This window comes from Melozone crissalis, unplaced genomic scaffold (genome assembly GCF_028551555.1).
Source record: "Melozone crissalis strain CALT ecotype California unplaced genomic scaffold, PUWL_Pcris_2 ptg000034l_1, whole genome shotgun sequence".
In the NCBI taxonomy this organism is placed as follows: Eukaryota; Metazoa; Chordata; class Aves; order Passeriformes; family Passerellidae; genus Melozone; species Melozone crissalis.
In genome coordinates, this window is record NW_026535812.1 from 5,260,275 (window position 1) to 5,288,108 (window position 27,834).

The 27,834-nt window shown below is 53.8% G+C and overlaps 1 protein-coding gene across 1 annotated transcript; it reads right to left on the reverse strand.

Moving 5' to 3' along the window:
• Nucleotides 1–3,425: 3,425 nt before the first annotated feature.
• Nucleotides 3,426–26,766, reverse strand: SLCO2A1 (solute carrier organic anion transporter family member 2A1). The gene is made up of 14 exons (XM_054282871.1): nucleotides 26,677–26,766; nucleotides 16,665–16,802; nucleotides 14,021–14,183; nucleotides 12,344–12,559; nucleotides 11,217–11,315; nucleotides 9,556–9,683; nucleotides 8,466–8,547; nucleotides 7,075–7,239; nucleotides 6,603–6,792; nucleotides 5,444–5,603; nucleotides 4,945–5,108; nucleotides 4,121–4,185; nucleotides 3,905–4,028; nucleotides 3,426–3,819 (listed from the first exon to the last, which is right to left on the reverse strand). Exons 1-14 carry the CDS (start codon nucleotides 26,764–26,766, stop codon nucleotides 3,699–3,701), a joined length of 1,905 nt encoding a protein of 634 aa, XP_054138846.1. The 3' UTR covers nucleotides 3,426–3,698.
• Between the last annotated feature and the right edge of the window lie 1,068 nt (nucleotides 26,767–27,834).

Here is a 27,834-nt window from a genome sequence, read left to right on the forward strand (position 1 = left end):
TGCCTTCCCATTGTTCCAAACTGGTGCAGCCCCATTTCTGTGGGGCAGGAGGGAGTTTGAAATGTCCAAACCAGCCCTGCTTTACTCCCTGGGCCCAGCTCTGTGCCCATGTCTGCTGATTTCCTCTCTTGATCAGCTCCTGGGAGTTTTTCTTTAGTTGAGGGCTGTTCTGAAAGCTTCACTCTGCTTCTCCCACAGCCAGGAGCAAAGAGTGGCAGAGCTACAGGGGGTCATGGCATGAAACTGTGAGATGGGCACACTTTCAGACCTGTACCTGCAGCTGGGACCTGCCAGGCATTTGCTGTGCGGTCTCCTGCTGCAGGAAGGGCTTGCTTTGTGTGTAATTAATTAGTCAGCACTTACAGCACAGTGAGAGGGAAAGCCAGGGAGCTGCCAGCACGTGGGTGTGCTTCCTCCTTGTGGCAGAGATGCTCAAGGAAGAGGGCAAAGAAATGGGAGATTTTCCCAGCTTGTGTCTCACTGCACATTGCAGAGTCCTAGTGCGGTGACATTTTCTCTTTGTGGCTTCCCCTGTTGTTTTAGGGGAAGGGGCTGGCTCCTGGCACACCCTTTTGTAGTTTGTAGCCCTCTCTCCCCTGTGATTTGAGTCCTCCTTCATCCCTCAAATCATCTGTTATGTTCTTTTCCTTCTCTGGGGCTTTCCCTGCCTCCCTGCAGCATTGCCAGGTGTTGGGAAGAGCAGGAACAGCCTTGAGCAAAGGCCTGTGCCTGTAATGAAGCTGGTCCTTGCATTTCCAGCCTCGGGAGCCATCCATGCAGGGGAGGGTTATATTTACCAAACATGTTACATTCTTCTGTTTCCTGCAGGCAGAGTCCTGTTGGAACGTGTTTGTCATGCTTTGAACTCCTTTAGCTGGAGGTCTTGGGCTGTCTGCTTCAAATCCATAATGCTGAAATGATTTTGGGCAAAAAATTGCTGTTTCCTTATGTGATTGTTCTTGCAGAGATGCAGAAGCCAAGCACCAGCCTCAGCTTAAGGGGGGAGGTACCATGAGGCCATATGGTGGGTTTTAAGTTATTATTTTTAAATATATTCCTTAAGTAAATTCTTTTATGCTTAAATGTTTGTTCTCAAGTCTTGCTTTAGTCTCTGTGTTTGCCTTGGCTCTTCCCAGAGGTGTCAGATCCACATGGGTGGATGGGGCTCTGCTCCTGCTCAGCACAGTGCTGGGCATCAACCTTCCTGCTCTGTGGCCAGCTCTGTGTTGTCAAAAAACTTTATTTTCTGCACACAGAGGGCTTTGGGGTTGGGTTTTCGGTTTTCTTTTGGTTTTGTATTTACTTCTTGGTCTGACTAATTGAGAAGTTGATAATCACATAGCAAAAAACGCCCACAAATCATAATTAAATGGCACTTTGGTGGTGTGCACAGGAAAGCTCCAGCCAGCTGTGGTGGCAGAGCAGCACTGCTGTGCCCTGGAGGTGGCTGTGCTGGATGGAGATGCCTCAGCTTTCCTGGGCTGGGGAGCGGCTGCACGGCCATGGCTGAGCCGGGGCTGTGCCCAGAGCACAACTCCAGGAGTTTTTTGGGCCTCACTCTAGGATTTTTTAAATATTTAAATACTCAAGCTGGTTTTCCCCAGTGGCTGAGGGAAGAGAGCAGAACTGGAAAGTCTGAGTGTTGTTTTCTTGTTTTTCTTGATTCCCCAGTCAGCTCTGTGCTTTGTTCTTTGCTCTCTTGACCTTGTTCCCAGCCCGTGGCTCTGCTGGCTGGGAGTGCTGCTCCTGAGGCTGCAGCTCAGCAGGGCTGTGTTGGGATGGCTTTGGCAGGACAGTGGGATGTGATGAACTCAGCCCCTTCTTGCTGCAGCTGCCTGACCCTGAGTCAGGAACCTGCTGTGTTCACACATCCCCAGGCACCGAGGCCCTCACTGTGCTACAGCTCTTTGGGTCAATGTTTTTTGCTATGGATTGTACTCTGAATTGTTCCCCTGGACAAGATAGATGTTTTTGGAGGAGAATGGTGAGCACAGTGATAATTGGGATAGCAGAAAACCTGAAAGAGGAGGAGAGATTGCTGAAAAGCAAAAATAACAATGCCTAGACATCAGCAACCCAAGGGGTGGTTTCTAAGGCTGCCCAGCACAGGTGCTCCAGCTGTGACCTTCTCTGTGCACAGAGCCACCACCCTGGCACCTTTAGGGTGCCAACAGAAGCTCCTGGCCCCATTTGGGCCACCTTGTGCCCTTTGTGACCAGCCCCTCCTGGGGCTTGTCCTGCTGGGTGTGAAAGAAGGGGAGAAAGTTACGGAAGGTCAGGTGGGTGTTCAGGGTAAAGCTGCCAGGTAGAGGTGGAAAAGGAACAGGGTTAACATGGAGAGAGCTCTTTTTTGTGAGGACTTTGGTGATCCAGAGCAAATCCAGGGCAGGTCTGCTCTTGTCCTTCCTTTTCCCTCGACTTCCTTCATAAACATGAATGCAGCAGGGCCACAACCACAGGGACAGCAGGTAAGGACAGCAGGGCCTGAGTTCATTAAACCCGTAAAACCCCTGAAAAAACACCCCAAACCCACTGTTCCCTATCCAGAACCCACTGCACTGAAAAAATTTCAGGATTTTGAAGTAGCTCAGTGCTTGACCTAAGTAGCTGGACTTGTTAGGCCATGGGTTGAACTTGATGTGAAGCCTAAGGCTGTGCTGTGTCAGGCAGAGATGGATCAGAAGGAAGCCAGGAGCTGACAATCTGATCAATAATGATAGTAAAGATCATTAATTATAGTTAGGATAGGCAAAAGTGCAGTTAAAATATTACCTTAAAATGGTGGAGTAGTTGTGGTCTGTCTACTGGAACATGGTATGGGGTTCCATCACAGTGTGGACTAACAGAACCAACCCAAACCCACCTGAGGGGTGTGAAACAACCCAAACATCAACACATTGAAGGGTGAGAAGAACCCCAGGCTCTTGGTGTGAGGGACAGGGAATGAAACTTTTCAATTGCCAGGCATTTCTTTGTTCATGGTCCCTCCTCTGAGCCACCAGCTTGGGCAGCTGAACACCAGGACTGATCTGTGCAAACAAACCCATGGGGGATGAGAAGGTCAGGTAAAACCTTCTGCTGTGCCTATCAGGGAGATGTGGGCAGGGCTCCTCAGCTGCCCCGAGCTCTGTGTAACCCCTACCAGCCCTCCTCCCCCTCTGCCACCATTTTTTCCCCTTTCCCAGCTGGAATGTGCTCAGCATGGCCAGGCTGTGACCTACAGCATCCCCAGGGCTTGCCTTGCCGCTGCGGGGGGAGACCAAGAGCTCACCACGGTTGGAAAAGTGACCTTTATTTAAAAAATAAAAAGAGCAACAAACCCCAGATGTTCTGCAATAAACCCCTCGTGCTGTCTTGTCCCAACACGTGTGCTGTGTCCCTGCTGACCTCTGTGGGGACACCAGGCTGGCAGCCACCTCCCCTGCTCCTGTCGCGGCCGGGAATGTCGCACCGGAGCGGGACCATCGCCCGCAGCAGGCACTAATCCGGGTCCGGCTGTTCCAGCCCCCTCTGCCTCCTGCTCCGGGGGGCCGGGGCTGTCCCTGCCCGGGGTGACAGGCTGGGGACCCCGGGAGATGCCGTGCTGGCCCGGAGCATCCCTGGGCTGCGGGAGGAGTCGCTCCCGTGGCGAGTAAAAGGAACCCAAACAAGATAAAGTAGTGGCAGTGGGTGATGGGGTGCGAGTCAGTCCTCGGCGGCTACACCAGCCCCGCCGCCTTCTCCTGCACGTTGTACTCCTTGCTCCTCTTCACCTTCCAGCTGATGAGCGCCAGCAGCACGGTGCCCACCACCTTGTAGCCCACCTGCAGCCCCAGGTATCTGCCGGGAGAAGAGCGGGGACATGGCACATCCGCAGCTGGCACTTCCAGCCGGGCCCAGGGAGGGGAGGGCACACACAGGGTACCTGTTTCGGAGGAAATCGTTGTTGTAGTAGGCGCAGAAGCGGCCCGGGGCGCACTGCTGCTGCTGCCAGTAGATGCAGGAGGAGTCGATGAGGGCTCCGAACATGGCCGGGGCCGGCAGCCAGGCTGGCGGGGAGAGAGGATGGAGTCAGTGCTGATCCCGAGGAGGCTCAGTGCCTCCTGCAGCTCCCCAGCCTCATTCGGGGATTAGCACTCACCCAGCAGTCTCATCAGCAAGAACTGGACTCCGATGGCGAACGACTTCTCATCCTGGTTCACCACCCTGCAGGGGAGAAGCCACGGGAGGTCTGTTGTAGTGTGTTTTTATACTTTGTAATACTTTGTAATGGTTTTGGTTTTGTATCCCCATATTTTTCCCGAATGGCTTACCCCAGATTGTACCCCCTCCCTTTACCTGTGTAATCCCTTTCCTTTGCTGAGATCATCCCCAAATCCTCACCCTGGCTCTCTGACAATCACTCAGCATCCCATCCCCTCCATCTAGAAGCTTCGGTCCAGGATGTCGAGTGATCAGCCAGAGGCCAGGGGTCAGCCCCCCAAGCCTTGCCCCATACACTGTCCTAAATTTCCATCCCCCAGTACCCATCCCTCAGGGTCACTTATTGGTTAGTAAATGTTCTCTACTTTGGGTTTCCACCTCCCTTTAAATGTAACCTTGGCACATCTCCCGGGCCTCTCAGCAGGAGCCTCCTGAGGTGCAGGAGCTCCTTTGGGACTCCTAGAACAAAACCTTGGATTAACCCCTGCTAAGAGTCAGCCCTTTATCTTCTACCCATGTCTCCAGTGTCTCTTCTGCTGCAGAGACGACCAGCCTGGCTATCCTCAGTACCCTCAGGGCACAAGAGAGTTGTGTCCCTGCTGTTGGCTGTGTTGGGGTTCCTGAGAGGCTCCCAGAGAGACAGAGTTCAGAGCTGCCTGCCCTGGATTTGGCCAAGACTTGGGCTGGTTGCACGTTTATGACATCCCATTGCTCCCATGATATCGGCTCCCCCCGGGACTGAGGGCCCCACACACCACTCACCGTAACACCATCATGTACAGGGGGTTGTGGGACAGGCAGGCGACCAGGGCAGCAAAGGAGATGAGGAATATGGCAGGAAGGAGCATGTGGGAGCAGCTGACTGGACAAGAGCCCGAGTAGGTGGAGAACAGCTCATTCCCATTCAGGGAACAGTTGTGGTAGATCTGTTGGAAACGTTTGGAACAAAACAGACGTCAGACTCCCAGCGCCAGGAGCAGCCTTCTTGGGATAAATCATCCCACGTCCCTGTGCAGGGCACCCATTAGAGCACCAGCTCCAGTTTTAAGGCACAGCCATAGCATCCTGTAATGGGATTTGCCACCATCTCTGTTCCTCCAAGCAGGTTCCTGGGCCTTACAGCAATTCTCCAGGGCACCTTCCCAGGGCTCAGCACACCTTGTGGGAAAGGTTCCACTCCCTTGTTGTATTTGTTGGGCTCCTGCAGTATCACTCCACTATTCCCAGCAAGGCTGCTTGGCTAACCACTTGCTTTACTCACCTTTTGCCTGGGGTTGGAGGGGTTGGTGGTGCTGTTGGTGCAGCCAGCGAAGCAGGGGGAGATGTATTCCGTGGTGTTTTTCCAGCACACGGGGTGGAAGATCTGCTTAGAGCACTGGCACCCAACCCGTGCCTTAACCTGCTGCTGGGAATTGGGTGTACTGCCAGAAAGGAGGGGGGAGAAATTGGTAAAAAGTTAAGAAATAGGACAGGGGGAATTAAGAAAAAATAAAAAAGATCCCTTCTACTAGTTGAGCAGTTTTCCTGTTCCTGTTTGGGCTGGGACACTGCCAGCAGCAGCCTGGCCTCCTGCCAGCCCCTGATCCCTGCAGGTACCTCTGGAAGCGTGCAGTGAATGTCACAGGAATTATGTTATGTCTACAAACAAGTACTGACACACTTCTTTGCTCTTTTTTTTTCCTCAGCTGAAAATTAATCTCAGCCCGTAGAAATGGACCTGGGCTCCATCCAGAGCTGCACAAACAGATGTGTGAACAGCCACAGCTGGAAACACCACACGGACACAAACTGAAAGTGGGCACGTTCCCAAACAGGCCTGATGGCTGTGGAAGTGAAGAGGACAAACCCAAATCTGCCCTGTCTTCCCTCAGTCCCCCAAGGAGTGCATCTGCTGGAGTCTGAGTCCTGCAGGAATGTGGCACTGGGGAGCTGCCCTTGGTCAGGGTGGGATGGGGCTGCTCCACCCCCTGTGGGAAGATGGCATCAGAAATCTCTTCCTTGCTGGCAGTGCGCTGGGAAATGAGCTCAATGCACTTGACATCAAGCCCTGCTCATACACAAATGTCATTTTTATCTTAGGAAGTCGTGGTAAGAGCCAAAAATATCCACTGAGGTGAGGAGAAAGACGATGTCCAGCTGGAACACTGGGAGCGTGCGAAGTGATGTGGACACAATGTTACTAATTTTCCCCTAAAAATCCAGAGTGCAAAATTACACCCTGCTTGTTTGGCCCAGAAAATCATGGATAAACACCCTCCCAAGCTCTCTGGGCTCTGGAGCACCCAGATCTCCTCTCCATGCTGTGGGGATCAAGGAGCAAGAAGCAGCATGGTGATGTCTTCTGCATCTCCACCTGTGTCTGTCCCTCCCCATAGGTAAGAGCTGGAGAAAGGAGGATCTGGGAGCAGCCCCTGCATTACCTGGGGTGGTAGATGCCCTCGATGTGCCCTGTGGAGCAGCCCATGAAGAAGATGGGCAGGCAGATGAGGATGGAGAAGACGAGCACCACGACGGCGAAGCGCGGGATGGCGCGCAGGGAGAAGGAGAAGCGCTTCATGATGATCCCGCCCAGCAGCATCCCCAGCGCTGCTGCCGGCAGGTTCACAGCTCCTGCAGAGGGATGGAGCCTTCAGGGGGGCCCTGCCTGCCCAGAACCCCTCCATGGGCAGGGCGCAGCTCTCTGGGCCCCACAGGAGTTGGGAGAACACACAGATCCAACTCTTGTCCAAGACAGGCAGTGGGGAACTTAAGGAAAGTCACCAACTACCCCGAAGTGAAACCCTCATCCAAAAATGAGCTTTCACTCACTTCTTCTCCAGGATTTAAAAAGCCTGGGGAATATGGGCAGTTGGCTCCCTGCTGATGGATGTTTTTGCCTCCATCCATGCTCACCTATGAGGAAGTTGGCCTGGGAGGGGGAGGCACCATACTGCTTCTCCAGGAATTTGTTGAGGAAGGTGGCCAGACCCGCAATGACGGAGGAGAAGCTACACTGAGCCAGCACCAGGAGCATGAAGAGGGGGTTGAGCAGCAGCCTGATGAAGATCTTTGGGAATCCTGCAGGGAAAACGTAGGAAAAATGTCTTTTAGCTATTTGTACTGGGAATAAACCGCCACCCTTAGCCTGTTCCCAGTAAGGATATCTGTGGGATGATGATGTTGATCTGCTGGGGATGTCTGCGGGCATGGGAAAGCAGGAGGGGAGACACCCTAATGTGTCCCAGCAGCTGGCAGCACCATGGATGGGACATTGTGTCCTCTGGCCCCATCAACAGAGGCAGATGGACCCTGGGAGCAGCTCTGTTTATTTGGTCTCTTATGAGCTTTCTAATTAGCCGAGAGTGGTGGAGAGCCAGCATCCATTAAAGCCCAAATAAAGAAGAGAGAGCTGACATCTCCAGGATGTGACTGCAGTGGAGGAAGAGGCAAGGAGGGAGGGGCTTTATCTGGGAAGAAATCCTCCTGCAGCTAAAAGAGTCATTAATCTGGTGCCTCAGCAGTGACATCCCTCTCAAGCCTGTTTTGGCTCCACATAAACAGCGTCAGCTGCAGTGGGTGACCTCGTCAAGGAGCTGGTGGCGCCAGCAGCCCCATGCCCACCCCTGGAGACCTCCCAGAGACCCTTTTCTGGCACACTCCTACCGCTTTAAGGTCCTCAATGCAAAATTTGAAAACAATTGAGGCCCCACAGAGGGAGGCTGTGCCCACCTTCCCCTCGTCCTTACGCCCTTGTGGTGCCGGAGCTGGTCCACACACAGTGCTGGGCTCCCATGGATTCCCAACAAGCCCCCTGGGTGTGAACCTGCTGGAGTGGGGGTCCCCACCCACCCCACACAGCACAGCACAGCATCCTCATCCACCCTCTCCTGGACCCCCCCAGGAGTTTACTTTTGATGAACTTCTGTTTTAGCTCCACATAAACAGTGTCAGCTGCAGTGGGTGACCTCGCTGAGGAGCTGGTGGCACCCAGCAGCCCCATGCCCACCCCTGGAGCTGGGCTTAAACCTCCCAGGGACCCTTTTCTGGCACACTCCTACCGCTTTAAGTTCCTCAGTGCGAAATTTGAAACAATTGAGGCCCCACAGAAGTCTGTAGGCAGAGGGAGGCTGTGCCCACCTTCCCCTGGTCCTTACACCCTTGTGGTGCTGGAGCTGGTCCACGCACAGTGCTGGACTCCCAACAAACCCCCTTGGTGTGAACCTGCCAGAGTGGGGTTCCCACCCACCCCACACAGCACAGCCCAGCATCCCCATCCACCCTCTCCTGGACCCCCAGGAGTTTACTTTTGATGAACTCCAGCAGGGAGGTGTCCTGGGCAGCTCCTGTCTCCATCTTCCTGAGCATCCCGGCCTCCGTGTTCCGCTCCTGCAGGGAGAGAGGAGCAGCCTGTGATGGCTGACAGGGCTGGCACTGTCCTGGCACAGGGAGGCTCAGCAGGGCCAGGGGCTGTCCCAGGGGCCTGTGACCCCCAGCCAAGCCTGACTATTACAGCAAAGCCACATCCCATGTGCCCTGAGCACTTCTCCAGGCTGGGAGAGCTGGGAGTGTTCTCCTGGAGAAGAGAAGGCTCTGGGGAGAGCCCTCAGCCTAAAGGGGCTCCAAGAGAGCTGCAGAGGGACTTGGGACAAGGGTCTGGAGGGATAGGACAAGGGGGAATGGCTTCACACTGCCATTAGGGTTAGATGGGATATCTGGGGACAAATTTTTGCAGTGCTGAGGCTCTGGCACAGAGTATCCAGAGCAGCTGTGCCTGTCCCATCCCTGGAATTGTCCAAGGCCAGGCTGGATGGAGCTTGGAACAACCTGGAATAGTGGAAGGTGTCCCTGCCCATGGCAGGATGAGCTTCAAGGTCCTTTCAACTCAAACCATTCCAGGATTCTATAATTAAAGGGGTGAATTATCTCAAAGATCACTGCAGCCCCTGAGCAGAGCAGCAAGACAACAGCTTGTTGTTGGGAGGTTTTAAGAACTTGGAAATCTTTCCTCCCCTTAACCCTGACAAAACACCTCCCTTTTAACTCTGCAAAAAGTCTGAAAATGAAAGTTAGAGATAGTTCAGCTCAAATCTGAGGAGTCCTTTAGCCATAACTGTGAAATATTTTGGGTTTGATTTTACCTTTAAAGAATCAATAAGTAAAAAATTTCAAAACAGAACTAAAGTGGTTTTGTAACCAAACCAGTGGGGTTTGGCTTTGAAAACACCAAAATTATACATGTTAATTATTTTCCACCTTTTAAAATTTGTTTTGATTTTAGAACAGGTTGCTGGATTGCCTTCCTCCCTCCCACTGCTCTCCTCTGGGGACAGGTATTCCCTCCCTGAGCACATCCCTGGCTCCAGGACATTGCAGCCTCTGGAGATGAGGTCTCACCTCTCCTTTCAGCATGTACCGAGGGAAGAAGAAGTAGGGGATGGAGGTGAGCACCAGGCAGCCCGAGGAGATGAGCAGCCCCAGCCACCAGGCTCCGATCCAGCGCTGGTCGCTCGGCGTCAGCTCCACTGTCAGTGCAACACACAGGGACACTCTGTGAGAGATCAGGAGTGACAGGGACACAGCTCCAGGAAAATATGGGCTGGTGGAGCATGAAGAGTCACTGTGGGCACAACCCAAGGGTCTCTGCACTGGCATCTAAGAGAAATGGATGGAGGTGGGAGCTCCCACCAGTGCTGGCAGCAAGACCAGCCCTGGTTGTGTTTGGCCTTTGCTTTCCCTGGCTAGGGAAACAACCACTGCCGCTCATGCCAGCTGTACCAAGCCTGCCAGGTGAGTGCAGGATGGATTTGGTCAGCATGGAAGCATGCTGGTGGCCCAGGTTCAGCTCTAACCCCTGAGCCAACCAGCGAGGCAGAGATTATGGGGGCCTGACTCCATCCTCAGCCCGGAGAGCACAGTGCTGGGACCATGCTGCTGAGCCAAGACAGGGACTGGGAAAGGCTGTACTGCTTTCCTGGAAAAAGTTGCTGTCCCATTGTTCCAGGCTGGGTCACTTTCTGCTCACAGGACCGAGGGAAGGCCCTGTGCTGGCAGAAGCTCCTGGTTTCCGAGTGCACCAAACTCCGGGCGCCTTGTCCGGAAAAAGGAGGAGAAGGTGAGAGCCTCTCTGTCTCCAGCACACACATCCTTTGGCTGGGCCAAGGGATGCTCATGAGAGGTCTGACAGATTGCCTGGCCTGCCTTGGGGACACGGCTGCCCACGGCCAGGATGGAGCCAGGGCCAGCTTGGGATGGGAGCTCCGTGCCAGGGTGTGACAGGAGAGGAGCCCACACCCCTGTGGAACAATCAGCCCACTTCCCCAAACAGGAGCACTCCACTCTGGAGCCTGGACGTCATCATGGAGCGACCAGGAGAGGCTGCTAAATCCGTCTGCCGCCGCGGGGAGGGGGCCAAGGCTGTTTGGCATTTCCTGCCCACGTTCATTTATTATTCTTATCAGGCACTGGACAAAAATGTCAGGCAGGCTCTGATCTCTCTAAGGAAACACAGGAAAAGCCACGTTAATGATGGAGCTGGGGTGAATTCTTTAGTGATTAAGTTACCAGAAATAATAAGCACATGCCATGGATAAAGCAAATTGTCCCTGTGGTGGCGTCAGCTCAGCCCCTCGCTCTGCACGTGCTGGGGAGGAGGATGAGCACACCCAAGTTCTCTGGGTATCCATAGGGCAGTGCTTGCTCTGTGGTTCTTTTCTCCATCCCTGGATTCCTCAGGTTTCCCTGCTCCTCTCCACCACCACGCTGGGGTTGTGGGACACCTCCTCAGTGTGGTGGCAGCAGGCAGACCCAGCCATGACCTCCAGTGCAGCACCATGAGCTGGGCATGGGAATGTCCCTGCCCTGAGCTCTGCTTCAGTGGTGGCGCCAGGACCACCTGTATCTTATGACGTGACAGAATCCAGTATGACTTTTCCAGGTTGGGTCTTTGCAGGGTTTTATGAGTCACAGGACTGGTGGCTTCTGTCACCTTTCATCTCAGAGTGACCTTGTGGCCCACAGATTGTCTTTAGGACCTGTGCTACCCGAGCAATACTCACCAGTGTGAACCCTCCCGATGTCCACGAAGAGCCGCAGCACCACGGAGCCCAGCAGGTATCCAAAGGCAGGGCCAAACACAGCAATGGCAAAGAGGATGGCTGGGAAAGGGGAGCACAGAGAGCCCCTGTGAGCAGGGAATTGTAGTTCCCGTGCAGATGTGGCTTCTGTCTTCCCAGGAAATGCAGGAATGGTGGCACAACACACAGAGGGGAGAAAGCACCCTTCATCACAGTGAGAAGGTCCCCACTGCCCTGACACTGAAGGTGGTGTTTGTCTGACAGAACAGAGGGGGACGGCAGCTGCCTGTGGACAAATTCCCTCTGCTCTGCTGCCATCAAGGCTTTGCTGACACAATACAAGTAGTCAGCTACATCATTAATATCCATGATCTTCCTGAACCCCAGGGAGCAGCAGGGCACTAACATCCAGGTGATTGAGACCTTCGTGTCCCCTAAGATGCCAAGGGAAAAAACACATACTAATCCTCAGATTAAAGGAAAAATATTTTCGTATAAACGTCAGGAGAGGTGAAAGATTCTGAGGGCAAAAAGGCCACCAGACCACCCTGGGTGTAGCTGAACCCTCCCATTCCAAAATAGATAACCCATGAGGTCAGAACATTTTCCTTTCATTTGTTTGCGATGACAGGATCCAAGTTCCCTCCTTGAGAGAAACTCTTTACACAACTTTCTCAAGATGTTTCAAAGGAGGCAGTGAGCTTGAGCTGCATCAGACATAAAATGAAATGGGACTTGGGGAGATGGAATTTCTGCTGTATTGAGGCAACCCTGGAGCCATTCATCCTGACAGACATTCCCATAGCACCTGTATTATAAGCAACACACCAGGCCCTCTTTCCTTCCTCTTTAGAAGCTTTCAGGTTCCTTTGGTCCTCTTTCCTTTGTTTTCCTTGCAGATTTGAGAATTCTAAGAGATCAGTGGGACAATTCATTGAACAGTGATCCCTCACTGCAGAGGGAAGACAAGGATACTGGAGCTTGGAGCAACCTGGGATAGTGGAAGGTCCCTGTCCAGGTGAAACTGGATGAGCTTTCAGATCCGTTCCAACCCAAACCACCCTGGGATTCTGTGAAACAAAACAGTGTACAGAAATGTTCCGACTTACCAACATAGAGTGGGGAATTGTTGGACTCTGCAAAGTCATCCACGTAGGATATCCCAAAGGGCTGGATGGGCACGGTGCCGATCCCGGCCAGCAGCTGGGCAATGACCATCATGGCCCACACGCTGCTGGCCTCCTTCTCTGGGTCCTTGGTGCTGTTTGAGCACACAAATCTGCTCTCTGCATAGCACAGCTCATCCTGCCCCTGGCTTTTGTTACCTGGAAGGGGAAAAAAAGAGCATTTCAACACTGGGTACATCCCCTGCCTCCTCCCACACTAAATCCCCAAATAGCAGGAATCTCCCAATCTTGCTGAGTAGGCACAAACTCCTGGATTTTGGATGGATTGCTCATTTTATTCAGCTGTTCTCATCACCCTGCACTTCCTTTGGAGTACTATACTGAGGTCAGCAAGCAAGCAGGCTGTGATTTTAATCACACTTTTAAAGAGTGAGGGTGCTCTGCGTTTGATGAGGGCAGAGCTAACCCATGCTGGTTTTTGCTGTCTCTGGTCTCTGCTCCCTTGTGGTACCCAGGCAGGAGCAGGGAGTGATGCCCAGGGGTCACCTGGCTGCCCTAAGCAGGACACCCTGCCCTGAATCCCTGCTGTCCCCACGGCTCAGGAGTAGCTCTGCTCCTTCCAAAACATGGCCCTTGCTTCTTCATACAGCCCAGACACCAGGCGACTTCACCCTGCTCCAGGCTGCCATAGAACCTTCCACCAGGACTGAAGTCTCTTCAGGGGCTGTTCACAGACTGGATGTGTTCTTTTCCATCAGGCAGTCCTCATAATGTCACTATCTCTGCCCTGTCCATCTGTTTTTGCAGTCCATCCTCTAATCCTGTTCAGTTTAGCAAAGGTGCTCTGCAAGAATTGTGTTCTGTGCAAAACTTTTGGGTCATTTCCATTCTGCATGGAAAAGTGAGCTGTCGTTGTTCACAGGAGCTTGTTCCCAAAGCCTTCCCAGTGAAAGCAGCAGCCTTCCTTGGACTGGATCAGATCAGGATCCTGTGGGGATGAGCAGAGCAGGCCATGGGGACAGGGGAGCTTTGCTATCACAGAATTCCAGCATGGTTTGGGTTGGAAGGGACCTTAAACCCATCTCATTCCACCCCCTGCCATGGGCAGGGACAACTCCTACTATCCCAGGCTGCTCCAAGCCCTGTCCAACCTGGTCTTGGACACTTCCAGGGATCCAGGGGCAGCCACAGCTTCTCTGGGCACTCTGTACCAGGGCCTCAGTACCCTCAAAGGGAAGAATGTCTCCCTAATATTTAATCTAAACCTACTGTCTCATAGAAACTGTGGCTGCCCTATCCCTGCAAGTTTTCAAAGACAGTCTTGGAGCCACCTGGGACAGTGGAAGGTGTCCCTGCCCATGCTAGGGGATGGAATGAGACGGGTTTAAGGTCCCTTCAAACTCAAGCCATTCCATGATTCTGTAACAACAGCTGGAATAACGTGCAGGAGAGGCAGAAGAAACCCCACATGTAATTTTGGCATTCAGAAGGGGTCCCAAAGCTATAATCATGTCATGTTTGACCAGCAACTGCCCACCTTAAGGCTCTGTTTGAATCACGCGTGCCCTGGAAACACCCCCTTGTTGTGGGGGGCAGTCACACATCACCCCTGTGGAGCAGCTGATGTGGGTGTGTGGGGGCCCAGCTGGTGTCACTCACCCGTGCTGAGGGCAGTGTACTCGTAGGGGCCCGAGAGGAAGTGTGGCAGGGTGACCAGGAAGGCGCCCAGCGCCAGCAGCAGCCCTCCCAGGCCGATGACGCGCGGGCGGTGCACGCGGCTGCCGAAGTAGCTGACAAAGATGATGAGCACCACGTTGCCAATCTGGAACAGGCACAGAGAACGGGGAGGAAGGTGAGAATCCACACGGAATCACGGAATGATGAGGTTGGGAGAGACCTCTAAGATCATCGAGTGTCGGAACTCAGCGCATCCCTCCGGGTGTCCAGAGCTGCCAAGGACCCTGATGGGGGCTCAGAGACCCTGGCATGCTGCCCAGAACACCTGGGGATTTGATTATGACCCCTAGAGCAAATTGCCAGCTTTGTATGAGGACCTGAAAGTCACAGAAACTTGGATAGTATAATAATAAAATTATCACAGGGTGAAAATGTAGATTTTGGGATTTTTGGAATGGGGGCTTTGGGGACAAGATGGAGGAACTTGGGCATGTCCAGCCTTTCTTCCTCTTCTTCTTGGTCTCCATGTTTTGCTGTGATGCTGGCACTTTGGGATTGGTCTAGGGTAGAAGTGCACTGTCTAACACAGGTGATAGGTATTGGGAATTAAGTGTAAATATGTTATACGTAGTTTGTGGTATAAAAGGACAACACCACCCCAGGGGTGGTCAGAGTGCCTGTGGCTGCCCTGCTGAGCAGATCTCGGCTGGGCAGAAAGAAAATTTTATAGATAAGAATTAATAAATGACCTCAAGACCAAAAACTGAAGAGCTCTGACTCGTTCTTTGGACGCACGGGCTGAAACAGAGACATCCTGCACATCTCAGGCTGCAATTAACAACTAAACTCCAGAATCAAGTCCAACCCATGCCCTGACACCTCGACTAGACTATAGCACCAAGTGCCATGTCCAGTCTTTAAACACATCCACAGATGGTGATTCTGCCACCTCCCCGGGAAGAGCACTCCGGTGCTTTATTATTCTTTTGGTGAAAGAGGACATCCAGGCCCTATGGCTGTGTCTGGGGGGTGGACAGGGCTCTCTCTCATCAGGAGGGGTTTGGCCCTCACAGGAGCACGAGCATCCGCAAGTGCCCATGTCTCCAAGTGCCACATCCACAGGTCTGTTAAACCCCTCCAAGGATGGGGACTCTGCCACTGCCCTGGGCAGCTGTGCCAGGGCTGGGCAGCCCTTTCTGGGAGGAAATTTTCTCTCATACACAAACTAAACCCTCCCCCCCCCCAGCCCAGCTTGAGGTCATTTCCTCTTGTCCTGTCCCTTGTTCCCTGGCAGAAGAGATTGACTGATGTGGCATAAACTGACAATTCCTCCAAAACCAGCAAGGAATGAAACACATGGCCTCCACTCCTGTGACTCAAACAGACATGAGCCCTGCTACGAAGTCCAGCTCACTGCAAATATTTATGACCCTGGGCACTTGCAACTGCAGATAGCATCAACTAGAAAGCCATGAAACCACACAGCTTGCTCAGGCAAGTGGGTGAACACCACAAAATACCCATTACAAGGGCTTTAGCACGACAACCTAAACATCATTTTAGCTCTGGCATGTTGGAGCTGTCCCTGCTCGTTGCAGGGGGTTGAGCAAGATGGCCTTTAAAGGTCCCTTCCAACCCAAACCACTCCGTGATTCTATGTATGGCTAAGAAAGCTTTGTATTTATGTTTGTGTGGGCTCCCTTGTTTGTCTCTCTGTGGGTTTTGTTCTTGGAATTGCTGTAGGCACCAACGCACTAAGATTGTTTTCCTGGACAGGCAGGACACCTCACACAGACACAGACAGCAGGAAGTCTCAGTGGGCCCTGAGACATCTTTTCAATCCCAAATGTTTATGCTGGGTGAGGTAAGACTGGGGCATCCACCTCCCCAGGGATCCAGGAGGATTCCCAGTGTCCAGATTCTTGATGGAGCATCCCCTGTGCTCACCAGGGAGCTCATGAGCAAGTGTGCTGCCAGTTGGTGCCAGCAAAAAAATCCCTGCCAGCAGATCTTTTCCTGTCATTTCCCAGGCCTCGAAAAGCTGCTAGGAAGGACAGAATTCCTGGAAATGTGAAGGAGGAAACTCATTTCAAGGGATTTCTTGATAAGAAAGTGTTTGTGAGAAAATCCTCAGGCAGGTCAGCAATACGCCTTAAACTGACAGAGGGCAGGGTTAGGTGGGATATTGGGAAGGAATTCTTTCCTGTGAGGGTGGTGAGGCCCTGGCACTGTTGCCCAGAGCAGCTGTGGCTGCCCCTGGATCCCTGGAAGTGCCCAAGGCCAGGCTGGACAGGGCTTGGAGCAGCCTGGGATAGTGGAAGGTGTCCCTGTCCATGGCAGGGTGTGCGATGAGATGGGATGAACTTTAAAGTCCCTTTCAACCCAAACCATTCTGGGATTCCATCCAGTGTAGGTCTCCTCTTGTCCAAGGACCACCCCCACAGGACCCCCCCTGTCCCCCCTGGACGTGGCAGAGCAGAATGAGGTGTCACAAGTTGTCCCAGAGCACAGCACAGCTGCTCTCCCAGCACACGGAGCCTGAGGAAGCCCTGGCTGTGAACAGCCCTGTTTTGGGAAGGTGCCCCCCAAATCCTGGCCACCCTTTGGGTGCTGCTGTCCCAGTTACCTCGTGCAAGCTGGAGATGAAGCCTGAGGAGAGGCTGGAGAGCCCGAAGCGCTTCTCAATGGTGGTGAGGCTGCTCTTGAAGTTGGCGCTGTAGAGGAGCTGGGAGAGCTGCAGGAGCCCATGGCACAGCACAAACACCTGTGGGCAAACAGAGAGGGCCACCCCAGTGAGGACACAGCTGGAATCACAGACTCAGTAAGGCTGGAAAAGACCTCCAAGGCCATCAGGTCCAGCCTTTGACCGGGTACTGCCATGCCAACTAAACCTTATTGAGAAGTGCCACATCTACTCACAGTTTGGACACTTCCAGGGATGGTGACACCACCACTTCCCTGGGCAGCCTGCTCCAATGATCAACCACTCTTTCAGTGAAGAATTTTCCCTGATATCTGATGTGGGCCTCTCCATGCACCCTTTGAGGCCACGTGAGACCACGGTGCCCTGCTGCTGTGTAACTGCTGGTGACCACATCCTGATGAGTGTATTCCAGCTGGCTTTGGCCAGAGGCAAATGCACCTCTGGCATGGAGCATCCTGCGATTCACTCATCTGGAAAATCAATTAACTGAACCTGCTCCAAGGGGTGGTGCTAGAAAAAGTCGAAAAAGGGTGTTAAAAGCCCCAGAGGGAGAGGATGAAATATGCACAGCGTATTTCTCACTACTGGAAGATTCCAAAATAGGATTCCAAACCCAGCATTTTCCCTTGAGCTGGGCAGTGAGCTGAGCCAGGAGCCAAGCTGAGCAGAGGCAGAGGAGGCAATACAGAGAGTTTGGGAGCACTCTGGCTGAAATAGCCTGGGTGGGCTGTGAGAGGAGAGCTCTCTCCGCCAGGGATGCAAGAGGCATCTCACAAGCGCCTTTTGATCTATATTTAGTCAGAACAGTTTTCCTTTATTTTTCTTGGAATGGAATGCATCCACGCAGTGCCAAAAGCATTTCAAATCAATTTTTGAAAATCCCAACAAACAAATACTAAAAAAAAAAAAACCAAATGGGGGAAGGTCTTTTAATTTAGATTCAGAGGAAATCAAATATTTGCTGAATACCGGAAGAGTGTCCCTCAATGATAACGTTGGGAAGTGCAAGATGATGGATGGGGGATCAAAGGGCTGACAAATTCCTGATGTTCTTGGCCAGAACAGCAGCAATAGTCCTTATGAGTATTTATCTGGAAGGGCGGTAGCACCCAGTAGTCCTGACCCATTAAATGATAAAAAAAAATAATCAAAAAAGACCAGCTTGGAGGATGCAAATTCCATCAGTGGGTGGAGTTGTGTTTAGGGAGCAGGGGATGATGCATGGCCAGGCCCAGCAATTGTAGCAGAATTTGGGTAGAAGATGGGCAAGAAAATGGTTTCTTGGGAGCCTTCTTCTGTGAAGGAAGAGAGATCCAGCCAACAGACTCGGCTGGGAATCTAAAAGCATAAGGGATGGGAGAGACAGAAAAAGAGAAGAGGATGGAGATGAAGGAGAAAATGGAGCCCTGGCAGTGCGAGGACAGGCTTAAAAAAACTTGGAGACCATGGGGAAGATGAAGGAGAAAGACAAACACCTCAAAATGAGGAAAGAAGGATCACAGGCTGCCATCACGGAGTCCCCAGCCACATCTGGGAGGCGTGAGAGCAGACAGGCTGGCATCAGGCTGGCACTGCCATTGCAATAACCAGGAGAGGACAAAGTCCCAAGCTGGGACTTTGCCCCGACAAAAAGCTGCAGAACAGGAATTTGGGGTGTAACGTGGGAAATCCTCCCAGACAGGGCCAAAGTGGAAGTGAAATATCTGCCAGTAAACTCTTGAAGATGAATGACCTCTCCATCCTCCCACCATCAGCTCCCACACTTGAAATCCCATCCCAGGACAAAATCCTGTGGGTGGAAGCCGGATCCACCACTTCCCCAGGCCTGGCTTGGAATCATCGTGGGTTGATCTGGAGCAGAGGGGTGAGGATGGCAGCCGGGGAGGGGATCTTGTTGCCAGAGAACATCAGTTTGAGTCCATGTGGCTCTGGGCAGGCCCTACAGAAGGCACTGGAGCAAGGAAGTGCTGGTTGAGCAGCAGCAATCTGGGAGCCCCAGAGCAGCTGGACACAGAGCTCTCCTGCAGCCAGGCGCCAGCCAGGGAAGCAGAGCTGTTTACCAACAGGGAGGGAAGAGGGTGGATCACCAAGGCTGAATTTAGCACAGCAAATGTCAGCCTGACCCCAGGGCAGATGGGAACACAGCGTGTCACGGACAGAGGGGATGCTGGCACGGGGGGGAGATGAGGAGGAGAGGCAGCCTGGCTCCCCAGAATGATGGGGGTGGCAGGAGATGGGCTGGAGGCATGGAAGGACCATGGGAACCGTGGCAGGAGAAGAGAGGGACAAGCCATGGGAGGAAAAGGCAGAGCTGCCAGGAGATGCCCTGAGATGTGTTCATGCCTTGGTGATAACCTGGGATGGCCAAAACGGAGCCCTGGATCCCTGGGAACAAGCTGGGGCTGCCTGCCAGGAGGGAAGATGAGGTGGGAGAAATGCAGCTGGAGAGCACCAGCAAAGGGAGAGGAAAGCCTTGGGGTGTGACTGCTTCCCCCTGCCCGTGGGTCCTTCTAGTGCAGCTCCTGTCTGCAGGATTAACCGGAAAGGCAGCAAAGCCTGGATGCTCCAGGGATGTGGGATGTGATCCCACCCTGAGACCACACAGCAGCCTCAGCCCGCGGATGTGCAGAGCTGGGAATGGGAGGGGAAGGGCAGGGGTGACTTTTTTTCTTGGGAAGAACCTGCCACCCAAAACAGCCAGAGAAAGGCAAAACAACCTTTGCTCCAGGACTTGTGCAGTGGAGTGTGGCTTTTCCAGACACACTCCAAGCGTCTGGAGGTGACATGAGGCCTGATTCAAGACTTCCTCGGAACTCAGCAGACTCAGTTTTAATTATAATAAGGACATTCCAAACGTTGAAGGCTCTGAGTGCAAAAAACTGGGAGAGGACCTTGGAGGGCTCCCCAAAAGGAGTCCCTGCGCACCCTGAGGCTGGTGGACATGAGGGGCACCATCCTCCTGCCTCTCCCATCCCTGTCTCTCTTCCCATGCATTCCCATCCCCACATTTTCACGCTGACCACCCACAACCTGCCGGTGCACGGAAACCAGCCCTGGCCTAGCCCTTCCAGCTGCTCCAGATGTGCGGTGCTGCCCCAGGAGGGGAGGGAGCTGCCCTAATCCATCTTCCCCGATGACAAGAAGGGGCTCTTCAGGAGGAGCCGGGCTCGCTGGCGGGAGGTTTGGCTGACGCAAAGCCGCGGCGAGGGTGGGAGGCTGAGGAGCTGGGGGCACTCCCAAGCGCTGACCCCCCGGAGCAGAGGCTCCCACGGGAGCCTGGAGCATTTCTGGAGCTGCAGGCAAGGAGGGCAGGCAGGCAGGGAGCAGCGCAGGAAGGCCAAAGGCGTGCGCCCACGTGGATGGACCTCCCCAAAATCCCCGCGTAATCGTCCCTGCGGTTCTTTCGGAGCAATCCCGACTCCAGGCTGTTTGTACAAGGCACTTGACTCCTTTCCAAAAGGAGCTGCAGTTAGAAGGGAAGCAAACTCCTGGGGGACACAGGCTGCTGCCCCCACCCAGCTCGTGGGACCAGCGCCTCCCCAAAAGGGCAGAGCTTTTTCCAAAGGAAGAGAAACCCACCCCATGGCACAGAAGCGGGAGGACTGGTCCTTCCATGAGAGCTGGCAAGGATTCAGTCCATCCCAGCCTAGGCTTCCACCTGAGACGTGCCCAACAAATACTCAGGTTTCATTTCATAGAATAGAACCATCTCTGTGGAGCCTTCAGGATTTCCGGGAGTCAGGATAAGGCTCTTCCAGGCGGGAGCCTAACTGCTCTGCAGGGACCACAGGTTTGGGAGGATCCTGCTACACGTGGCATGGCCATTGCTGCAGCTGGAGGAGTGAGTTAAGGGTTAATTCCTTCCTCTGCTCCCACAGTTCCTGTTCAAATTCATCCCTCCCCTCATTTTTCAGTGTCTTTCCCCTGGCAGCCCTGGTTGGAGATAAAGAGGGTGGAAAAGACTCCAAGCTGCCCACCTGTGGAGTCTCCCTGCACTTTAATCTCCTGAGCTTGCAAGAGAAAAAAGAGGAAAAGGAGGGGGAACTGTAGGAATTAATAAGAATATCCCCAAAATTTTAACAGGGAGAAGACAGAGTGTTTATTTTAGAGTAGGGAGATAACTCTTACTACACTGGGAGATCCTCCAGCAGTAGGACAGCTGAGGACACCCAGCCCAAAAGAAATATATCAGCTGGATATGGAAAGTGTAGGGTTCGGGTTAAATAGAGTGAGGAAATACATCCCTCCTTGGCATCACTTTCCTATGGGCAGCTGCCTGGATTTGTAGACCAAGAAGTACCATGAAGGATGAAAAAAAGCACAGCATTTCCACAAAGGGAACCAAACACCCTGCACAGAGCCCATCTTTTAGCACAGAACCTCTGAGCCTGGCCTGATGGCAGAATTTGGCTTTTAAGTGGGATTTGTATTGCAAATAATAAAATAATGTATAAAGTAACCTGATCAGGGATTGTCTGAAGCACGCTGGAATGATGACTGTCTACTGCCAAGCCACACATGTTTTACACGCCCAGCTGTCACATGCAAAGACAATATTTGCTCCTTTTGCACCAAACACACACACACGGGATTTCCTGGCACTGTATCCATTCACAAGGCCCAGGTGAGCCCAGCTTTGCCCAGAATGAAAATTTCTGGCTGCAGAGCATTGCTGAGGCAGATCCCCCTCAGTGTGGGATGCTTCCCAAGAAAATACCCCCCTCAAAATAAGATGCTGAGCATCCCTCAGCCTTTCCTCCCTCTGGCAGGGTGGGTGGTTGGTGTTCCTTCATTCTTTCCTGGAGGTCTCTTTTCATTGTGGGCCATCAGGACCCACTGAGGGTTTCCCTGAGGCAGGTCCAGGCTGGCAGTGCTGTGCCTGACCCACAAGCGTGTGCAAACACTGCTCCTGCCCGCCCGGCCTCGTGCTCCCTATCAGCGTCACTCCTCTCCCGTCCTGCTCCCATAATCTTATCTACACTGACCACTCCTTGCTTGTGTTTGGGCACCCAACCACCTCGCCCCTCATAAAATTACCTTGCCTCAGGTCTCCTAGACCTTGCTCCCACTAAACTTTCCAACCCATCTTTTTCCTCATCCCACTGCTGGTGTTGCTGGTGGAGACCCAGGTGGTTCTTCCCTTCTGGAGCCTGATCCCACCAAAAGCAGATGTGAGCATAGTGTTGGACCATCCAAGCCCAGCACCATCACCACAAATGCTGGAAGACCCTGGTCCTTCTCCTCCTGTCACTGAGGACCCTCCTGGTGTCTTTGCCACAAACACTCATCCAGCCTGCACAGTGCCCAGGATTGCAATGTTGCTTTGATTTTCCTGCTTAAATCAATGGCTCTAATCGGCCATCACTTTCTCCTTTCCCTGTTCCCCTCTCCAAACCTACAGCCACGCGGCCTCCAGATCTGTGCCTTGATAAATCTCCTGTTCTGGCTAAACAAAGACATTAATAATCTTTTCCAACAGGATATGAGAGCACAACTGGTACATCTCCAGGCTTCTAGAATACACTCCTCAGCAAATTCTTTTGGTCCCTTGGAAGGAAGGGACAGAAACTTGTCCTGCTGCTGTTGGGACCTCAGACCCCAGGGCCAGGCTCCGTTTCCTCTGCAGGAGACATCCAGCCTCCCCAGGGAGGTGAGAGCTCCCTGCTCTGCTCACTGCTCCCAACACCTTCACCCCAGGATGCTTTCAAGCCTTATCACACTCTGAGAGCCCACAGTCTCCTCCTGAAGCTGCTGTCCCCTCTCCTACCCTTCTTCCATTCCCTCCCTCTCCTTGCCCCAGTACAAACCCAATTTAAACCTCTCCTAAGGCTTTTAAATCTCTCTCTGGATCACCTCCGGCTGATATAAGTGAGAATAATTCTCTGTTGTCCTCCTGTTTCCTTTTCCATGCCAGGCATGGAAAGAAAAGCCTCCCCCTGCCTGCACTCACACCACTTTCACACTGCTCCTCTGTGCTCTCCAGCTTCCAGCTGAAACCAGTCCAGCTCCCCTAAATCAAAAGATATTTATAAAGCTCTCCTGCTTGTCATCTTTCTGGGGATCCCAAAATCAATTAAAATACTTCAAAACCACGAATGAGACAGTAAAGGCGAAGAAGCCAGAATAATTGAGGCTCTGTAAACAGAGAATTCCTGTGAAATAATCCTTCTCCAGTGGTTGCCTGGGAGCAGAAAATGGACACAGAATCACAGCCTCATTAAGGCTGGAAAGGACCTCCAAGATCATCAAGCCCAAGATGAGCTTAAATCACATGGCTGGGGCTCTGGACTGGGGGACACTGGTGGGGTCCCTCAGGGACACTGATGGTGTCCCTGGCCATGGATGGGTGTCAAAAGGACCATGGCCAGGGACCCCATTAGTGTTCCCCAGTCCAGAGCCCCAGCCATGTGAAGGAGGAACCTTCTCCACCTTTCAAGCCTGTTTCAGTCCTTTAGGCTGTGAGTTTCTCGGTGTCCCCAGTGCCACCAGGTGCTGGCATCCATCTGAAGGTTGGGCTCGTGCTGCATTTGCTGAGCAGCACAGCTGCGAGTCCCCAAACCCTGGTGCCAGTCAGCACAACCCTGGCAGCTCTGCTGAATGTCCAAGCAGAGGGATCAGAGAAATCATGGGATGTTTTGGGTGGCAAGGGAGCTTGAAGCCCATCCTGTTCCACCCTGCCATGGGCAGGGACACCTTCCACTATCCGAGGCTGCCCAAGCCCTGTCCAACCTGGCCTTGGGCACTTCCAGGGATGGAGCGGCCACAGCTGCTCTGGGCACCCTGTGCAGAACCTCAGCATCCTCACAGGGAACAATTTCTCCCCAATATCCCACCTGAATGTCCCACCATCACCCCCATCTCCACCAGTGCTGTGGGGGTACCGGGACGCTCCAGATTTGCAGCTGAGCTCAGAGCTCAGCAAAACCTCCCAGCGCCAGCACCTGCAGGAGTTTTGTGCTGTGCTGTGTCTTTTCCAGGGGGATGAGGGTGGCAGCAGCGGGCACAGGGCTCGGCAGCCCCGAAGGCAGAGCCGGGCTGGCTCAGCCGGGAGGCACGGCCGGGGCAGGCGGAGCCCGGCGCTATCAGCAGGGACCGAGCCCGCTCTGTGTCACTGCCCCGGGCGCTGCAGACCCACGTGTGACCGGCAGTGACTCCGCAGCACCACGCGGAACCCTCACACCGGGCTCCAGAGCGAATGGGAGCAGCTGGAACCGCACCTATCCAACCCACGGCCGCATCCACCGGGAATTGCTTCCTCAAGTGCAGCTGCACCGTTCCTGCACCCCCAGGACTCCAACCCCATCCCATGGAATCCCTCAAACTGCCCCTTTCCACCACCCTTCTCCCTCCCCGGTGTCCATCCCTGGCACCGTTGTGTTCCCACACCTCCAAACATCACTGGCAATGGGTCCAGCTCTGGGTCCAGTTTTCCAGTTCTGGAAAACACCCAGAGAGAGATGGGGTCTGGTGCCGGGGGTGGTGGTCCCTGCCACAGGCATCATGGAGGGGCGAGATGATGGAAAAATTATTTGTTATTTCAGCCCCAGTCCTGCAAAAGACACCCTGGATATGATCCCATCACATGGGCTTTGGGGATTAAATATGAGCTTAGTGATTAACTCATCCAAGTCTTAATTGTGTCCTTCCAGGCCTGTTAAAAGTAGGGAATTTTGTGTTGTTGGAAATGCTGTCCCCATCAGAAACTGCAATGCCCTGTGTGAGGATGTTGTGTCTGATGGTTCTGGGGAGGGTGATGCCCACAGCTTCCCATAAAATCTGGGGCTGGATGAGGCTTTTTTATAATCCATCATTCATAGCAAAGTGGCTTCTTGTCCAAATAACAGCTACAAACCCTTTCAAAGCCAAATGTTGGCCACACCTTGCCCTCTGATGACCATTCACTCCAAAACTCCCCAAAACTGGAAATTCCCCACAGTGGAAATTCCACTGTGACACTTTATTATACTACTCATTTTTGGGGGCTGAGGGAACTGACACTGCCCCAGGCTAATCCTTTCTGACATGAAGCAGTTCTTTTGTTAATGTATATGTTTTTAATGCAAATGTCACGGGACAGGAAGAGTGAATAGGTCAGGAAAGGGTGGGGGATCTTGTTGCCTGTCAATTTATACAGTTTTTTCTTAAAAGCAGGAATATTTCTCTGAGGGATGGGTGTCCTGACTGCCCACCATCCCAGATGGAGCACATCATCCCTCTGATACCAATGAGCTTGTTTGGGTAGAGCTCAAACTGTTCCTTCACGTGCTTTCACAGTGCCACTGCCAGACTGCTGACTCTCGAAACCAGAAACGATCCTAAACTACAAGTTTTGAAGTAAAAACTTTAAAAAGCAGTTTCAAAGCTTTGTGACAAGCAAAGTGACACTCCCAAGTCATCTGCCCTTGGCCAGATGCCCCTACAAGGCCCCATCCAAGTGCCCTGGGGCATGTGGGGTGCTGAGCACCCAGCCTGGCCCTGGGGCACCCACACCCCACACCCTGAGGCTGCCTGTGGGCTGTACAGATGGAGCAGCACTTATTTGTTGGGGCTTTTCTTTTTTTAATCTGAAAGTTTGACATCCTGCAAGAGGGTTTGGCAATGTTTATTCACTCCAGGCTGTTTTTGCTTGCTGCCAGTTGCCAGAGCAGAGCAAGAACTGCAAGAAGGGCTCTGGTTTTGGGTGACTTCACTCACCCCAGCTCAGGGTCGCTACTGCAGCAGCCTGGAGGGGGCTGGGGGCAAATTTTGCACCTCCAGCAGAGCAGAGCACAGATCAGCAGTCCCCCCCCCAGAGGAACATCAGTGTAGCCCAGGGTAATCCCAAGCTACACTGGGATCCCTCTTTCTCCTGGAGCCCACAGCCAAAAAGTGCTATCAAATCACCTGCTGGAATAGCCCAGCCTGAGCAGAGGGGACCTTCAGGGGTATGGGAATGGGATGCACCATCTGGGATCATGCCACCAGCCCGTGGTACCCTATAGCATCCCACAGAGCCCCAGCACAGCCCGGGGAGCAGCACCGTGCTCCATGCAGGGTGCTGGCAAACAAACCCCAAACCCATCCTGAGCACGATACCTTCTCCACGGCCACATATCCTGAAAGCCCAGGGCTGGGAAGAGCTGGCACAGCACAGCACGCAGCAGGAACAGAGGTGGGAAAGCACAGCCCGGCACGGAGGGTCCTGCCCGCCGGTGCCCCTGGCACATCCCGGGCACATCCCTGGCACATCCCTGGGCAGCGGCCGTTCCCAAAAACTGCACTCGGTGCCCGTGCGAGGAGGAGCTGCCAGAGGAGGATGGAAATCCCCCCTTCCTTCCAGGGACATCCCGGGGACAGGAACCAGCACGGGAGCAGCCTCGGGGCGCATCCAAACACGGGGCAAAGAGCGGGAGGGGAGGAAAGGCAGGTGAGGGGTGGTGTGAAGACAGCGGGATGGGACAGGTGACACACGGCTGGGGTGAACAGTGTGTTCTACCGCCAGCAGCCAGCTCAGGAGCCTGGAGCTCAGGCATGGCCGGCTCTCAGGCGGCAGCAGGTGAGGAACTGGGCAGCCAGCACCGTAAAACCCACCGAGTTTTGTTTCTGTCACTCGAAAGCTCTGCTCACGCAAGTTTTTAAAGCAAGCCCGCGTTATTCTAGAAGAAAGCAGTGCTTTCTCCTCACACCAGGATGTGGTTAATCATTCCCCTAGCAGCAGCACACCGTGTACCAGAGCCGTGGGGAAGCTCACGGAGAGCTGCTCCATGGGGTGAAACACCCACGTGCCGAGCAGGGCATCACTCCGAGCCCGCAGAGCCCCCCAGGACTGCCCCGGGAGCTGGAATTCAAATTCTGCATCGCCAAACCCCCCTGGTTTCACGGGGGTGCGTGGGGTGGGCTGGGCACAGGGCAGGACCCCCCTCCCTCCCCGCCAGCATCCCGGCCCCGTCCTTACCTTGATATTGCAGAAAAGACTCCTGGAGCAGGTGCCGGAGCTCTTGGGGATGTCAACCGGGGATTTGCCGACCTCGGGGCGGACTCCCATGGCGAGGGCTTCCCGGGAGCCCGGGGTTTTGGGGCTACTCTCGGCCCGCACGGGCTGTGCCGGATCCCTGCGAGCCCGCGAGTGCGCCCGGCCGCGGCAGCGCCGAGTCCTTATAAACCGGCTCTGGCAGCGATGATGAAACGCTTTCTCCTCCCTCTTTCGCCCTGTGCGCCGAGGGAACTTTAAAGCCGCAGGAAGCCGCGGCAGCGCAGGTGGGGACACAGCGGAGTGCGGGATGTGACAGCGCTCTGCCCACCCTGGCGACACCCAGCGCCCCGAGCCACCCCTGTGCCACTGTGCCAGCCTGCGGGACCCGGCTGGACAAGGAAACAGCGCTGGCAGTGCGAGGAAAACCACTGGGACTTTAATTCAAAGGTCTCCTTTCAGCAGCTGAGATTTGGCTCCCAGGTGGTGGGAGGGGGAAACTGGGTGGTCAGATGGAGAAATCCTTCACCGGGCCGTGGGGTTTTGGAGGGACAGAAAAACTTCAGAGTTTGTTTTTCTAGAAAAAGCTGCGCTGGTGAAGCTCCTGAGCGCTGCCTTTTTTCACCAGCACCTCTCGGGGCTTTGTTTATGCAGAGCGCTGATTTATTTTGCAAGCTCCTCTCAGGGGGAAACGCGTCAGAAGGAGAAGGGCAGGTTGGTCCAGCCGGGGGAGAAACCAGCTCCAGGTGCTCTGTCCGCGTTATCGCTTCCCTCTGTAAAGCAGGTGGGGAGGGCAGGGGGACCCCAGGGGGATACCCCGGGCTGTGCTGGGGTGGGTAAATCAATCCCAGCCCCGGGATGGTTTCCCTGGGGGGCTGGCGGGTTTCTGTGTGCTGTGCCACGGACAGAGCCCCCTTGGTGTCACCCCCGGCCCCGTCCGTGGGCGCTCACCGCGAGAGGGTGCCTGGAGCCCGTGGGAAGCGAATTCCCGGGCGCTGCCGTGCTCCTTCCCGACCCTCGGGATGGGACCTGCCCAGGGCAGAGTGACAGTCGGCGATGCTTAGACAAAAAGAGCTCGTTTGGGCTCTCATTTGGGCTGCCAGCTTCTCAGTTTCTGAAGCCTGTCCCAGGACGAATGGGTAT